This window comes from Panicum virgatum, chromosome 6K (genome assembly GCF_016808335.1).
Source record: "Panicum virgatum strain AP13 chromosome 6K, P.virgatum_v5, whole genome shotgun sequence".
Taxonomy (NCBI): domain Eukaryota; kingdom Viridiplantae; phylum Streptophyta; class Magnoliopsida; order Poales; family Poaceae; genus Panicum; species Panicum virgatum.
In genome coordinates this window covers 10,673,153-10,689,905 of record NC_053141.1, presented here as the reverse complement: position 1 = coordinate 10,689,905, position 16,753 = coordinate 10,673,153, and the positions used below count along the sequence as shown (strand labels likewise).

General features: G+C 48.1%; 1 protein-coding gene across 3 annotated transcripts in view; it reads right to left on the bottom strand.

The window, feature by feature from the left end:
- LOC120711706 (putative F-box/LRR-repeat protein 22) overlaps positions 1-1,796 on the bottom strand; it is a 74,852-nt gene extending 73,056 nt beyond the window's left edge. Inside the window, exons 1-2 of one of the 3 annotated variants that reach the window (XM_039997324.1) lie at positions 1,382-1,778; positions 422-1,272 (exon numbers count right to left, since the gene is read on the bottom strand). In XM_039997324.1, coding sequence (XP_039853258.1) covers positions 732-1,272; positions 1,382-1,722 — 882 coding nt within the window. In that variant the 5' untranslated portion in view covers positions 1,723-1,778 and the 3' untranslated portion in view covers positions 422-731. Of the gene's footprint in view, positions 1-421; positions 1,273-1,381 lie in introns of those variants that run through there. The other 2 variants (XM_039997329.1, XM_039997328.1) reach the window with 2 other exon arrangements.
- Positions 1,797-16,753: the final 14,957 nt, after the last annotated feature.

Sequence of the window (16,753 nt, the reverse complement as noted above, 5' to 3'; positions counted from 1 at the left end):
TTGTTAGCCCAACAGCCTGACCCGAGTTAAATTTCCTTGTGCCCGTTTGAATTCCGAAGAGCGATCCTCAGCCCCTGAACAAATTAACATAGTAGTTAGCACTGCCAGCAAAGAAATAGCCGACAGATATCTCTCATGCTTGGAATATAGATGATTTAGCTCCCTCCATGGCCTTCAGAAGATTAACCGAAGAGAAAACATAACCCTCTAAAGAAATGTTGTGCATTTCTGAAGATCGCATAAATTTCAATATGTCCATTAACAGAACAATGCATACAGGCTTCAGTAGTGAAACTATTTCTCCGAGGTTTGCAGTTGCACATACTGATTGAAAGCCTTCTGCTGCAAAATCTATAAAATCTGTAAAATACATAGTTGAGTTGACCATTGGTGAACACTATGAATTCTGTAAACTACATAGTTGAGTTCAACTTTATAGATCTACCAACAACTTCAACAAAGTCATACCAAATTTTTTACAAACTAGAAATATGGCATGAAAATTCTACAAAATGCATGCTAAATGCTGACCTCAAAAATAAAGGTCTCACGGCAGCACAACGCAGAAGGGCCTCACTAAAAAGAATGGTCCCTGATAACAGTTAATCCCAGTACATATAGATCCCAACACCATCACTGCAAACAGGATGACTAGAAAGTACATGGAACATTACATTACAAATCAAGTGACTTGAGGGGAAATCCATAGTCAAACATTGCCATGTGCAGGTCTAATCGTGCGAAGGATCAGTGGTCCATCTCCAAGGGCCCTGAACTTGTCTTCTAACATGATCATGACGATGACTCCTGTGAAATTTCACTGATTTATCAGGAAGAGTCAGATCCTTCACTCCAGCACATTTCTGCCGTAGCTCCTCACCCATCTTGCCACCCACTAGAAATCCAGTAATGCGGAGAGTTTCCAACAGAGGGCAACTGTCAAGGATTGCTCTCAGCCCCTGGGTAGTCAGGTCACAGTGAAACAACTCTAAGGAGCGTAAGTCATGCATCGGTGCGATCTTTCCATGGATTATCTCCAAGGCCACGCCATTGCCATTATGGAAGTCAAAGGACTCACTGCAGTTGAGTCTGAGTTTCTTGAGACGAGGGCAGTCTTGGCAGACGGACTGAAGTAAATTCTCAGAGGGAGTACTGACAAATGAAGGGGAAATTTCAAGATCCTCAAGGAGAGGTAGCCTGTTGAGCACCAAGTTCAGTACTTTATTCTCCGCATAGAGATGCTTCACATGCAGGACTTTCAAGGAGGGTGCTCTGCAGGAAGAAGAAAAGTTCCCAGATCAGAGTTCATAGGTACAATCCGTAATGCTAATGCTACCCTTTAATTTCGAAAATGGATCGGATTTCAGAAAGGGTGTACAACCTTCGAACCAGGTAGAAGAGCAAGTGGTTGTCGCAGGGCCCCGAGAAGGCTTCGCACTCCCCGGCGGCGCGATCAACGGCGGAGTGCACCGCCGCCCGGCCGCCGGAGGAAAACGGCAACACCCCCGTGCCCATGTCGATGCGCCGCCACAGGGCCGGATCGTCGACAGCGACGCGCCGCCAGGCGGCGCAGACGCGCTCTGCGCCCAGCATGATCTCAGTGGGCCCCAGCATGAGGAAGACGGAGATCAGGATGTCCGGGGGCAGCGACGCCCAGTCCCTCGCCGCCGGGTCCGCGGAAATCGACGAGCGAGGGTTCTTGAGGTGGGGGGAGGAGGCCATCGGTGGTATCCTGGAGATCTTGGGGCACTAGAGATTAGGAAGCCAAGAGGAGGAAGAGAAAGACTCGTTAAATGGAAGATTAATTGTAAAATCACCTCTAAGCTTTTTTTTGCGATCTAAAAGCCCCCACTAAGCCTCTCCCACCATTGACCTTTTACGCCAACAAATTACAATAGAATTGTAGTGTCTTTTGATAAAGTCATCCTTTTTAGTGGTCTATACAAAAGCTATATTTTAACGGTGTCCTCTAGTAATTTTTTCTTTTTACCGGTAGTTTCTCGTTACGGACTGACAACTCTTGTCTAAACAAATGAACCACTACAATCACAATTTTTTACTTATTAGCAACTGACTTTACTGTTCAGAGTTTTGATCTTTGATTTTCTTGCAAACTTTTACGGGAAAAGTCTTGTTTACACCCGCGAGCTACACAAAAATTAGATTTTAAATCTTAAACTACTAAACTGGATAATAGAGGCCCTTGAATGGTTCAAACCAGGCAAATGTTGCCACTTATTTTCGATGGTGGTTTTCTATTTTGTGAAAAATAAAACATCAAAATTTAAACTAAAAAAATCATAAGTACTTTTGGTACCTTTTTGCACTTTGATCCCTATATTTATTTCTATTTACGCTAAGGACCTGTCAAGGAGGAGTTGATCGTACTGCCATTCAAGACTACCCGGAGACTCGAGAGGACTTTGAAGTCGCTCCAGGTTCACACCTATCTATGAATTGAACACCCGGTAGACATGCATGCTATATTTTCTCTCGCTTTACTTTATGTTATGTTGATATAACCTGCATAAGCCTGTTTGTAATCCTGAATCCTTGTAAACCTATGATACCCATGATGACTATATGAAAAGCTTTTGCTAAGATTGCATGTGTATATGACTTTTGGTGTTTGTGTGTGTGGAGACACTTTCTGAGGAGTTGGTGATTAGGGCTTCAAACGGGGGCGAGCATAACTTAACCCGATCCTCGGATTGGGGGTTTGGGATGTGTGTTTGGGCACACCCTACGAAGTACTTGCTACTGTACATTTTGGTGGACACTTTGTTGAGGATATACCTGTAGTGGGTGCAGTTGCGGACCACTGTGGTGGATACATTCTTTGGATGTTGACGCTCACTTCGACAAGTATGGACCGAGTGGGAGTAACCCGTGATTCGTGGGACTATGTTAAACACAGTGTTAGCCTAAACGTTAAACGGTGAACGATCGGTCACCCATCGTTTAGCGAAAAGTCGGTATACACGGCCGTTTAAACGGCCTTTTAAACGGTCGAAACGGTTTTGCACAGCTTTACACGGCAACCCATCGAGTAGCGTTTACACGCCGTGTAAACGGTGTAAACGGCCGTGTTGGCGAACAGTGGTTAAACATGCACACCATTTACCCAATATGCGGTTGGGTCCGACCCGAGGCTAGCAAGTGGGTACCGCAAGCCTGTAGGAGGAAAGAGTATCGGTGCAGGGGAGGATGTGCTGACCTCATGTTCCTCAAGAAGCAAGACCTTTGTGGGGTCCAGGTGGGAGAGCTTCACAGTCCCGGAGCGACCTCTTGCAGAAGTATGCACCCAAGACCCGAGAAGCAGGATGGTGCCGTAACTACTAGTGTCTTCAACCGGTGTTGCGTCATTCAATCAACTAATCTTTAGTTGTTTTGCATCGAGTGGGTCCAGGTGTACAACCTCTGTAGAGTTAAAACTATACGTATAGTCGCATCCGCGGTCATGGATAACTCTACGTTATGTTGCTCTTACTAGAGTAGTGTTACTTGACTTCTACCTCCCTCTAGATGGTTACTTCCTATATATCCTGGTGGACAGCTGAGGTGTGAGGAGCGGGAGTTCTCACACCAACTCGGTGGATGGGAAGTATGTGTTGACTCGGGGACCTGACATGCTAGGACGGGCCGTGTTGAGGAGTTGTGGAAACTCTATATGCTTGCTGCTTATGCATAGGAAACCCTAGCCTTTCCCTTGGCTCCTTTTACACTCCAGTATTGTCCACCAAAAGCTTGTATACGGATGGTGATGTGGACCTATCCCATTCCTTGGGGATAGATTGGGTAGATGTATGATCCAACCCGGAGTACGACTGCAACAACGACGGATGGTACGATTGAGGCTCTTGCTACGCTCAAGGCTTGCCTGTGGAGGGATTTCGTCAGGAGATGAAGATGGCACCTAAAGACTAGCTATCGTTTCCGCTGTTCCTTTTATTTTCATTTAGCCTAAGGGGCTTGTATCGAACCTTTAACCGTGATCCTCTGGATTATGTAATAATTAAACATATATGATATTTTATCCTTTGTATGGATTTGCATGCGGTATTCAACTGAGATGAGTTCTATATGCAATGTCTGTTGATTCACCATGGTACAGGGAGTCAGGTTTTGGTGCGTTTTGAGTTGAGGATGCCCTTAGGTTTTTTATTCGGATCAAAAACTGATGATGTCTCGACTCTCAACACAGATTCATAAAAGTGGAAACCAACATTCTGAAATCATGGTGCAGGCACTAATATGGGCACTTTTGAAGCTAAGGATTTGGAACAACAAAAAGTTGTTTGTAACAAATCATGCAAAATTGCTCCTTATAGGGAAGCTAAGTAACGCTACTGATCTTAAGTCGAGCAAAAGTGAGCGCCATTAGCGGAATGTACCCACCATGAGGGCAAAGGCTCAAAAGCTGAAGTGGCCCGTCATATATCCTTGGATCACGATGACCTTGATATATACCAAAGGTTGCCTTCAGCGCCGGGTAAAATACCCGGTGTCCAAGATCAAAATCTCGGTCTCGTAGTACCAGTTCAAGAACCAGTGCTGAAGGCCATTGCCAACCAGTGCGGATCAAGCTTTTTCCAGTATTGAGATTATTTGTTAGACGACCTAGATCGCCATACTACCACCACCAACTCGACCGTCCTTTTTGTGTGATCTGTCGATCATCCGGTCAGGTGATGACTCCCCAGTCCCCACCATCACATGCATGCAAGTAGCAGCTTCCTTTCAGCTAGAGAATTTGCTTTGTCATTAGTGCGCTTCCTTTATTTTCTTTTCTGATAGCACTTTTTCGGGATGTACAAATTTGCTGTAGGGGTAGTTAGAAGAAATTGAACTTTCTCTCTGCTCCTCCCATGTTCATCCTACGCGCATGATGACTGGACAGCATCTTTCTTTCTTGAATTTTTTTTTATTTTTAACTTTTTTAAGGAATATTTTAAGTTTAACCCGGTACAGTTTTTATTTGCACGCCATAGCCCATTTGGTCGCGCCATCGGAAATGTCGTCGCGCCACATGCAGTGGCGCGACAGGAGGGCCACGCTGGCCGGGCGAGCCAGCGGTGTGCCATGGCGACGCTGATGTGGCGACCCTATCGCGCCACGGCATGTGGCGTGACAGAGCTTGTTAGCGCCAAGCGGGCCGGCGCAACAAGGCCAATGTACTGGGCCCGTGTTGGCCTCCTTCTCCCCCACCCTCCCACTCCTCCCTCTCCCACCCCGACCAGAGCACCGCCAGGGGCACCGCCGCCGCCCAGATCCCCCCCCCCAAATCCGGCGATTTTTGGGGGGGAGTGGTGAAAATCGTTCCCCACCCTCTGCCGAAGGTATTCCTCCCGTTTTTTCTTCTATTAACCTTGTACATTAGTTGTTATTAGAGGTTTTTGGTGTTTAGAGTTAGGTTCTTGATGTGAAAATAGTGTTGTATTTGGTAGTGTAGCCATGATTGGAGGTTTAGGTGTACTCACATGGTACTCTGCTCGCAATTTTGACGTGAGGAAGCAGTTGCATGGATCGATTAACATATTTTCTAGGATTGAGTAGTGGAAAAGTTAATGAGGGTTTAATTTATGAATAATATGCAATGTGGATTTGTTTGTGTAGGTGATTTCTTAGTATAAGTGATCAAGGTATAGGCAATGGACCAATTAGTTCGTTTCTTTCACGGTGGTATTGTTAAGGAAAATGGTGAGTTTGAGAATATGATAGAGGATGTTAAACTGTTTGATAGTCCTCCATCGTTCAAGGATTTGCTAGACTGTGTTGTTTCAAAACATTGTTGTGGAGTTGGTGAAATTTCTATGAGGGGCAGATTTGACTGTGGTAAAGCTAGAGCACATTATTTTTTGTTGAAATTGGAATCGGAGATGCATTGGAAAAAGTACAAGAACATAGTTGATCGTGCAAATGTGGTTTGTTGGGAGGTGGTTGTCGAAATAACCCGTACAACAAGATCACAGGACCCATTTGGGAGAGTAGATGAGATTCCAGTTCTTATTGGGAGTATGACTCAAGAGTCTACCATTTTAGAAGATGTCCCAAATCTCAGTTCTAGTGGTTGTCCTTCTGACTTTAATAAGGCCATTGCTTCCGATCATTTCGAGGACGGTGCCTTTGAGGACGAGGATGTGGATGGTGCAGATGATGATAATATTTCTTTAGGTTCGGAGGACAATGAATACGATAGTAGTGATGACGACGATGACGATTAAGAGATTGAGGAAGAAGAACTGGAGTGCAATGATGTTGGGACCCGAGTAGAGCAGCAAAATGATGACGGCGAAGGAGATGAGACAACTGATGAGGGAAGAGGTACAAACGAGGATTGTAGGCATGGGTCAACGCATACGGCTGGTGGAAACGATGATGCACGATTTTGTTACACCGCCGAGGAGTGAAGCGTCCCCTCATAAGAGAAGACTTAAATGTGTTACAAACATCAGTCCCAGGAGGCTGATGACACATTTATTACATCAGATGGTTCATTACCGTACAACTCTACGCGGTAGTGAGCAGAGAAGCGCCACTATCACGAGGATTACAATCCACACACACGCAACGATATTAAATACTCCCTCTATTCACTTTTGATAGCTATATTTCAAAAACTTAAATGTTCAAAAATGATAGCTATATTTACTATTAGCATGGGTATTGGCAATAAATAGCACTAGTTACAAGGAGTTCCTAGTTAAAACATTGGAGGACCAACAAAAAAGTCTGTGACATTTATTAGATTGATAAGCACACTTGTGGTGCCCTTGGTCATTGTGTCATATGGAAATATATCTATCAAAACTGAACGGAGGGAGTATAAAAAGAAAGTCATAAGAGTCTTGCGCCATACGGAATCTCCTGCGGGTGACCCTAATCCACAGGCAAGGCTGGGTGCAGGACGGTACCCCTACTCAACGTCGTCGGGTACAAAGTCTGGATCTTCTTCTGTAAAAATAAATAATGGGGTGAGTACAAACGTACTCAGCAAGTCCAACCACACCCACGGAGGGGGTATAAGCAGAGTAATATGCACAGGGTAATTCAAGGATAAGGTTAAGGTTTACTTTTGCAGAAAGCAATATCTTATGCAAGGGTTCATTTGAAAACAAGCATTTCTAAAACCAGTTTTCTTGTTCCGAGTAACACGAGGGGTTGATCCACACAGGATCCAAGTTTTAAGCTGCTACCGGACTCCTCGTCCGCCGTAGCACATGGCACAACTGCCGGACATATTTCCAATATGACTCACTCCAACCCATCCCAGGTTAAATACTAGTTATGTGACCATACCGTAACTCGCCCAGTACCATGGGCACGGCTATTCGAATAGGTTTTAACTCTGCAGAGGTGTGCAATTTTACCCACAAGCGGGGTACCGCAACTCGATCACGTTAGTGTCGGTGCAGATCCCAACAAAGCCATTACTCACCTTAGCTAGACCTGACTAGCCATTACGGGATGCACCAAGGGGTCATTGACCTATCACAGAGGTGGTAACCGGGGCATAAGTCACACAGAGCTAATCCCTTCTCCTTGATCACCTGTTGCTCTCACCTCTCCTGATGGCTATCAGATTACCTAGTGGGGTTTGTGCTAAGCCGTTGCCCATACAACGGTCGAGTTGTTTGCACGATAGTGGAGTTAGGTGAGATGACACACCAACTCGGTCCTTAGTTGTCACAAGATGGATATCTCCCTTCCTTGCCCTGCCACACAGGCACGAGCACACCAATCGGCAAATCACACAGAAATGCCATTCATCCCGTCTAGACTCATCTTTTGAAAATCCACTTTTACCCCTTCCCACACACACCTACCTTTTCTTTATAAAAAAACAAGTTGTATTGTGTATAAGATCCTAAGCGTTCTAGCAGCGATTAACGTCCAAACAAAACACATTCAGACATTAATCTAGGTGGTCAAGGAATGGTTATAACAAATCAAGGGGTGGCTATCAACCGTGTTTTCAGCAGGCAAAACATATGCAATTTTATAAAACAGGCCAATATGTTGTGTTTTTAAAAACTAGGACAAAACATGCATCAAATGATGGGATTGAACTTGCCGTCTTCGAAGCCTTCGGGGAAGTCCTGATCAAGGTGATGTCCTTCGGGCTCGGGATCGCAGAACTGATCCTCGTTCGCTTGCTCACAGTACTACTCGTCAACGGGATCTCCTTCATTCACACCGTGATCTACGACACGTACAAACAAACATACAATCAAGAAAAATAAATAAAAGTTTTATCGTCGAGCTCAAATCGGAAATAATTAAGATATGGAGTTCGGAGTAATATTTTCGGGCGGTTTCCTAATGGCATGGACAAAATTATGTCATGAGTGGCGTGGTAAAGTTTTAGATCGATCCGAGATTGTTTGGCGCATGAAATGATAAGTTACGGGTTAATTAGGGGTCCGAGGGCTCATTTGCGAATTGTTTTTAGAATGGAAGGGACTTGGTTGTAATTTCTGGAAAGGTTTGGGTTATTCGGGAAAAGAGTAGGGTCCTATTTATAATTAAGTTTATGTAGTGGAGTTTTTGTTTGTGATTACCATAAAGGACAGGGTTTTATTTGAAAGAAAACCAAGGGTGGAAGGGTTCTTAATTAATTAGAAAGAAGGGGAGGGGGTTATGGGCTAATATGCCCTGTCTTCTTCCTCTCCCACGCGCTGAGGAACAGGGGAGGGAGAGGGCTCACCGGCGGCGGCCCTGGGCCGGTGGTCTGGGGCTCTAGGGTGGCCGGGATCATGGGGAAAAAGGCGTTGGAGGCTTGGGGGTTCGATTCCCCTCTCCAATTTCGGAGAAGGGGTCCAGCAGGAGTGGGCGCGGCGGCCATGGTCGTGGCGGACGACTGCGGCCATGGGAGGCTTGGGGTGAGCAGGCGTGGGGCAAAGGGAGAGAGGGGAGGAAGGAACCTAGTGCGCCCCCTACCTTGGGCCGGGGCGACACGAAGAAGCGGGGCGACGGGAGCGGCGGTAGCGTGCTGTAGTGTGCACGGCAGCGGCGCTGCGGGCTGGGAGAGAGGAGCTGGAGGTGGCGGAGGTGGTCGTGGGGTGAAGGAGCGGCGGGGGGGGGGGGTCTCTTTATAGCTGAGGAGAGGTGGTGGCGAGTCCGGGTGTAGGTGGAGGCCGGCGAGCGGCGCGGAGCGCCATTAATGGCGTTCGGCCATCCGCTTTATGTCATGACGCGGCGTACGGCTATGGCGTCGAGGGCGTCGTCGACCACGTGGGGGAGATGCTGTGCGGGCACAGGGCGAGCGTGGGCGTGCGCGCGAGGGGGAGCGGGGCAGGACAGGCCGGGGAGCGGCGCTCGGGCGTGCGGCACGGGAGAGGAGGAGGAAGTGCGGGCTGGGCGCGCGCGACAGGGAAGGAGGGGTGGCACGCCGAGCGGGATGGCGGGGCGGTCACGTGCGGCAGAACGCGAGGGGGGGCCGGGATCCGGGCTGGGCGTGCGTGGGCGCGTGCGGCCAAGGAGCAGAGGAGGAAGGAAGGAGAAGGGAGAAAAGAAAAAGGGAAAATGGAAAAAGAAAACGGAGAAAAATAAAAGGAAAGAGGAAAAGGGAAGAGAGAGAGAGAAAAAGAGAGAAAGAAAATAGAAAAGGGAAAAAGGGAAGTAAAATGGGGAAAAAGAAAAAGGGAAGAGGGAGAGCGGGAGTGAGTGCGCACCAGCGGCGATGGCGGGGTGCGCGGGCCAAGGGAGGCGTGCGCGGCCGGGTGCGCGGGCCAGGGGAGGCATGCGTGGCCGGGTGCGCGGGCCAGGGGAGGCAGCGGTGCGTGCGGCCGGCGATAATCGTGGTCGGCGAAATGAAAGGATAGAAACGACAAATGGAATCGGGTGTTGGAGCGGCGAAAGATTCTAGGGGGGTATTAGGGTTTTGAGCTCAACGATGAAAAACAATTTTGAAAAATATTTTGCGTTTGATTTAATTTAGTAAATTTTGGGATGTTACAAAACCTACCCCACTTAAAATGAATCTCGTCCTCAAGATTCGGCTGGTTCCTAAAGAGATGGGGGAACTCCTTTTTCAGAGTGTTTTCACGATCCCAAGTAGCTTCCTCAACTCCGTGTCTGCTCCACTGAACTCTGCAAATCCGTGCTTCAGAATTTTTTATCCTTCTTGTGACAGTGTCCAGAATCTTGACCGGTATCTCCTGATATCATAAGTCTGGCTGCAGATCTATTGCTTCTATTGGCACGTGTTCTGTCTCGGGTACCTTTAAACACCTTCTTAATTGCGAGACATGAAATACTGGGTGTATGTCTGACATTTCTTCTGGTAGCTCTAGACGGTACGCTACTGCTCCAACTTTCTTCAGAACTCGGTACGGTCCAATGTACCGAGGGGCCAACTTTCCTTGCACCTGAAATCTTCGGGTTCCTCGAATGGGTGACACCTTGAGATAAACGAAATCCCCTGGGTTGAATCTCGTTTCCCATCTTTTCTTATCTGAGTAGCTCTTTTGCCTTGATTGGGCTGCCTTCAATTTTTCTCTAATCTCGGCAACTCATTCTTCAGCTTCCTTTATAAGGGCGGGCCCGACTAGGGCACGTTCTCTAACTTTTGACCACATCAGAGGAGTTTTGCATTTCCTTCCGTAGAGAGCTTCAAACGGTGACATGCCCAAGCTTGCTTGGTAGCTGTTGTTGTATGAAAACTCGGCATAGGGTAAACTCTGTTCCCAATCCTTGCCATAGGTAAGGACACATGCTCTCAACATATCTTTCATAACTTGATTCACTCTTTCTGTCTGGCCATCCGTCTATGGGTGATAAGCGGAGCTTAAATCTAATTTGGTGCCCATGGCTTTATGCAAACTCTTCCAAAACCTAGAGGTGAACTGGGTCCCTTCTAAAACAATGCGGCTGGGTACACCATGCAACTTCACTATATTCTCCACATAGAGCTTGGCTAGCTTTTCCCTACCGTAGTTGGTTCGTACAGGTATGAAGTGAGCCGCTTTAGTGAGTCGGTCCACTATTACCCATATGGAGTCATGTCCTTTCTGGGTCCTAGGCAAACCCACTACAAAATCCATTCCTATCTCGTCCCACTTCCAAACCGGGATGGGTAAGGGTTGCAACAGCCCTGCTGGCTTCTGATGTTCGGCATTGATCCTTTGACAAGTATCACAACGGGCGACAAACCGTGCAATATCCGCCTTCATCCCATTCCACCAATATTTTTGTTTTAAGTCCATATACATTTTGGTGGATCCTGGGTGAATGGAATATGCCGAGTTGGGAGCTTCGTCCATGATTATCTGCCTGAAGTCTCCTTTCTGGGGCACACAAATTCTATCTTTATACCATAAGGTTCTCCTATTATCCACCCTAAAATCTGGTGCCTTATTTTCTCCAGTCTGCCTCCAGATTTCCATCAGTCCCTTGTCCGAACTTTGTGCCATTCTGATTCTGTCCTCTAGTGCGGATTGGACATTCAGCACTTGGCTGGAACCTCGAGGAACAATGTGCACATTCAATCGTGCCATTTCCTCTCGCAGATGATCATCCTTGGGTCCATAGGATTTCCGGCTTAGGGCATCGGCTACCACGTTAGCCTTGCCAGGGTGGTAATGGATTTCCAAATTATAATCTTTAACCAATTCCAGCCATTTTCTTTGCCTTAAGTTCAAATCCGGCTGGGTGAAGATATACTTCAGGCTCTTATGGTCAGTATAAATCTTGCACTTATTTCCAATCAAACAATGCCTCCAAATTTTAAGTGCGTGCACTACAGGTGCAAGTTCCAGATCATGGGTTGAATAATTCTGCTCATGAGGCCTGAGCTGGCGGGAAGCATATGCAACGACTTTCCCGTCTTGCATGAGTACACAACCCAATCCTTGTCGGGATGCATCACAATAGACGACAAAATCCCGATGAATGTCCGGTAGGGTCAGCACTGGGGTGGTTGTCAACCTGTTCTTCAATTCTTGAAAACTCCTCTCACATGACTCTGTCCAGGTGAATTTCTTCTCTTTCTTGAGCAACTCAGTCATGGGCCGGGCTATCTTGGAAAATCCTTCGATGAATCTCTGATAATACCCAGCTAATCCGAAAAAACTTCTGATCTCACTGACGTTGGTCGGTTGCTGCCAGTTGGAGACTGCTTCGACCTTCTCGGGGTCAACTGCTACTCCTTCTGCGGTCAGAATATGACCAAGGAAAGCTACTTTCTCCAGCCAGAATTCACACTTGCTGAATTTAGCATATAGCCTGTGTACTCTTAATTTTTCCAGAACTACTCTCAGATGTTGCTCGTGCTCCTGGACACTCTTCGAGTAAATAAGTATATCGTCGATGAAGACTACGACAAACTTATCTAACTCATCCATAAATATCCTGTTCATGAGGTTCATGAAATAGGCAGGGGCATTTGTGAGTCCAAAGGACATCACAGTGAACTCAAATTGCCTGTATCGGGTGACAAAGGCTGTCTTTGGGATGTCGCTCTCTCTAATCTTGAGCTGAAAATACCCTGACCTTAGATCAATCTTGGAGAAGTACTTGGCTCCTTTCAATTGATCGAAAAGGTCATCAATCCTGGGGAGGGGGGTACTTATTCTTAATGGTGACTTCGTTTAGCGCCCGGTAATCCACACACAACCTCATACTCCCATCTTTCTTCTTGACAAATAGGACTGGGGCTCCCCAAGGCGTCGAGGTTGGTCTGATGAAGCCAATTTGTTGTAATTCTTCTAACTGCTTCTTTAGTTCTGCCAATTCAGAGGCTGCCATCCTATAGGGTCTCTTGGCTATAGGGGCAGTTCCAGGGAGAAGATCAATAACAAACTCTATGTCCCTATCTGGTGGCATTCCTGGGAGTTCCTCCGGAAAAACATCTGGGTACTCATTTACTACTGGGACTTCTTCTAAGGACTTGACTTCCATGCTAAATACCATCGGGTTTGATCCACTCTCCCGGGTATGACAGGTCACTCGTACTCCATCTGGGTTCGTTAGGTGTACCACCTTGTCCGTACAACTTATGAGGCCATTGTGTCGGCTTAACCAGTCCATTCCAAGGATCACGTCTATTCCTTTGGACTTTAGTACTACTAAGTCTGCTAAAAATTCTACCCCACTTAAATTGATCCTTACCCGTAGACAACCTAGTTGACACTTGATGTCACCTCCAGGCATCCGAGTTATTAGGGGTGTTTTTAGTAGTACTGTAGATATTTTGTGCTTTTCGACAAAACTCGAGGATATGAATGAGTGTGATGCTCTAGAATCAAATAACACTGTTGCAAGAGCTGAGCTGACTAGGTACTCACCGAGCACTACGCCCTGAGCTCCTTGAGCCTCCTGTGCGTTGATATGGTTGACGCGGGCTCGTCCAAATGACTGTTGGGGCTGCCTCATCTGCTGACTGTTGTTGTTGTTGGCGGGCACTCGGTTGGCACCTGACAGGACTGGCCTTGGTCCATTCACTGTATTGGAGAAGGCTGACGTAGCTGGCTTGTTCTTGGCATAGGGGCAGTCGGCGATGAAATGTCCCATCTCACGGCAGTTGAAGCAGGCCCTCACATTGCTGTTGTTGGTGGTGACCTGGCTTGCATTACTTTGCGGGGCCCTCATGGTGTTCTGGCCTCTGGGCTGGGTGTTAGGAGCCCGTGGTCCTGTCACTTGAGACTGAGTTCTGTACTGCATTGGGGCTTGGGGCCTTGGTGCGTTGTAGCTGAAGCTTCTGGGCTTCTGGAAACGATCCTGCTGGCGAGACTTGCTCTCCAGGAACTTGCGCTTGTTATCCTTTCTTTCATCAATCTTGGCCTTCTCTGTGAGGATTGAATTGTTCATCAAAGTGTTGAAATCAGAATAGATCTGAGGGGTGAGCAGGGTTCTGAGTTCTGGGTTTAGTCCCTTCTTGAACATATCCTACTTCTTCTCGTCGTCGTTCACTTCTTCTGGTGCATAGCGAGCCAGCTCCATAAACTGGTGGGTATACTCTTCCACCGACATACTCCCTTGCTGAAGTGCGCGGAATTCATCCGCCTTGTGCTTCATGGTGGCCGAGGGAATATGATATCGTCGGAACTCCTTCACGAACTCCTTCCACGTGATGGTGGAGGCATCCTCGGCGGCGGCACAGTAGTTCTCCCACCAGGCTAAGGCAGTCCCGGTGAGTTGATGTGCTGCCAGCAGAACTTTATCTCGATCCTGGCACTCGAACGGCTCAAGCTTCCTCTGGATCACACGTAGCCAGTCATCTACATCCAAGGGGTTGCTGGATCCAACAAAGGTGGGCGGTTTGGTCCTCAGAAAAGCTGTCAGCTCGTCATTCATGGTTTGTCCTCGTGGCTGCTTGTTGACAAGGGCATTGGCCAGTGTTTCTAGGATGAGGGTCTGATTGTGGATTATTTGTGCCAGGTCTCCGAGGGGTGGAGGCGGTGGCAGTGGCACTTCTCCTTGATTCTCTCCTCAGTTCTGACTCACTTCCTGCTCATCCTGGGGAGGGTTCTATCCATTCGGCTGCACTCCCGTGCCAGCGACTGCAGGGTTCCGGATGCGGGAGGCCCTCGTAACGCTTCGGGAAGCCATTTGTAAATTGGGTAGAGTTGTTGTGAGATTTGGGATTAAGTGATGTTTAAGTTGTTTAAATCGTATTTTTGAAAAGGCAGAATCTACCTTCTGCCGATAAGCACACAAACAACAAGAACACACACATAGCAACAAGCACAAACAACTTTATTATTGTCAGGCAGGGTACAACACAGGGACACGACTAAGACGTGTACTACACGTCCGGGTACAGGATACAACTTAAACCGCAAGGGCTGGAAGGGTACAACACTAGGATGGCATCGGACGCTACTCACGGGGCGAGCCTTCTTCTGAGGCGGAACGTGCTTCCAGGGGAACAGACGACTCGCCATCCTCTAGGTTTCCGTTCTCCAGGGGTTGCGCAGCAGCTACTCTTGCGGCGGTGGCGGTAGATCCTCCAGGGTTCTCGGGTGGGGCTTGTGGGGTTATCACGAGTGGTCCCCATCCTATGACGGGTGTCCCGAGTAGAACTTGGTCTTCCCCAATTGCCGGGACCGGGGTTCCACTTCTGGTCCATTCTTGCATACGCCGGTCTCGGGCTTGCCTGAGGCTCTCCTGAGCAACTGCTTCACTGCTGACCGCGGCTGCGGCTCTTGCCTCGGCTTGGGCTGCTCGTACCTGTTGCAGCCTCACCGAGAGCTCTGCTTGCTCGGCTCAATGGGTCTGCTCCCTCAGAATGTTGGCTTGCTCGTCAAAGAGCTTATCCAAGGCGGCTAGGTAGGTAGCCACTTGGTACAGAGGGTCCTCTTCATGGCGGCGCTGTTCCAGACTCCTCATGCGTGCTTCCCAAACTGGGGTTCTGATGGCCGGCGGAAAGAACCTCATTGGCGTGGGGGCTAGGTGTTCTTCGAAAATCCGGCACAAGTAACGGAGTGCCTTTCTGATGGCCAGGGGATAGGTGTCTTGGTGCCTAAATCCCGTAGCGGTCACTCGCCACGGCTGGATGTCGGGGTAGCGATCACTCCTGGCGATGACCAGGATCACCCTGCAGCGGAGGGTACCATGGTGCTCGTACTCTCTGCTGTAGTACCTTGGGCAATCCGTAACGCCAAGGCTTTCCAGGGCATTGATTAACAGGCTGGGGAAACCAGGTGCAGCTTGGCAATTGCCCTGGGTCCATCCTTCCTCAGCCATCTGAAAACAAAGATAGGGTGAATAAACTTGCACAATTATTTGGGGTACACAAAGGGAGTAGATGATATTTATTATTGCAACATGGTGGGATACAGACTTCATGGATACACGATTATTAGGGCAAAGGTTCTAGCTTGGGGTGCTACTTCTATCATGGGGATTCTTCCTCGGTCCTAAGAGGGCACTTCTTTAGTGGAAGATACTGATCCATCGCGTCATCTTCGGTCTGAGTACCTTTGTCCCAGTGGGTTTCTTCGGGTTCTTCTTCTTCTGTCTGAGTACTTATGTCCCAATGGGTTTCTTCGGGTTCTTCTTCTTCGGTCTGAGTGCCTACATCCCAATGGGTTTCTATGGGTTCTTCTTCTTCCTCTATCCACCCACCTATTCCTCTGCGAGCCTCGTACTCTTGCATTTGGGCTTGGAGAGCGGCTAGGGAATTCTCGGTGCGTGTGGCTCTTGTCTGTTGTTCTTCCAGTTCTGCCTCACACTCTTGCATTTGGGCTTGGAGAGCGGCCAGGGAGTACTCAGCGCGTGCGGCCCTTGTCCGTTGTTCGTCCAGCTCCTGGGTTGCCTTTTCTGCTCTGTGGACTTGTTGCTTCAGTTGTGCCGCTTGTTCGCGGTAGAGCTCATCCAGGCCGGTGAGATAGATGGATAGGTGAGAGACCGTATCTTCTAGGTCTTCTTATTCTCTTCCAAGTCCTCTCATCCGGGCCATCCATGTGTGTCCTCTTCCTTCAGTCGGCGGGAAAAATTCCATAGGAGTCCGCTGAAGGTGATGCCTGTAGATCACGCGTAGACGTCGCAGGGCTTTGCTGGCGGCTTTTCGATAGGTGTCCGGAAAGCGAAAACCAGTGGTGGAGATGAACCAAGGGTCCACATCTGGGTAGCGGATGCTCTTTCCCACGAAGGTCATCAGGTCGCACTGAAGAGTGCCCTTGGAGTCGTACTCCCGGTAGACAAACTCTGGTGGGTCCAGAATTCCAATGCGTTCCAGGCTAAGTATCAGTAACTTGGGAACGCCGGGCTCTGCGTGGCAGATTCCGCCAATCCATCCATTGTCAGCCAT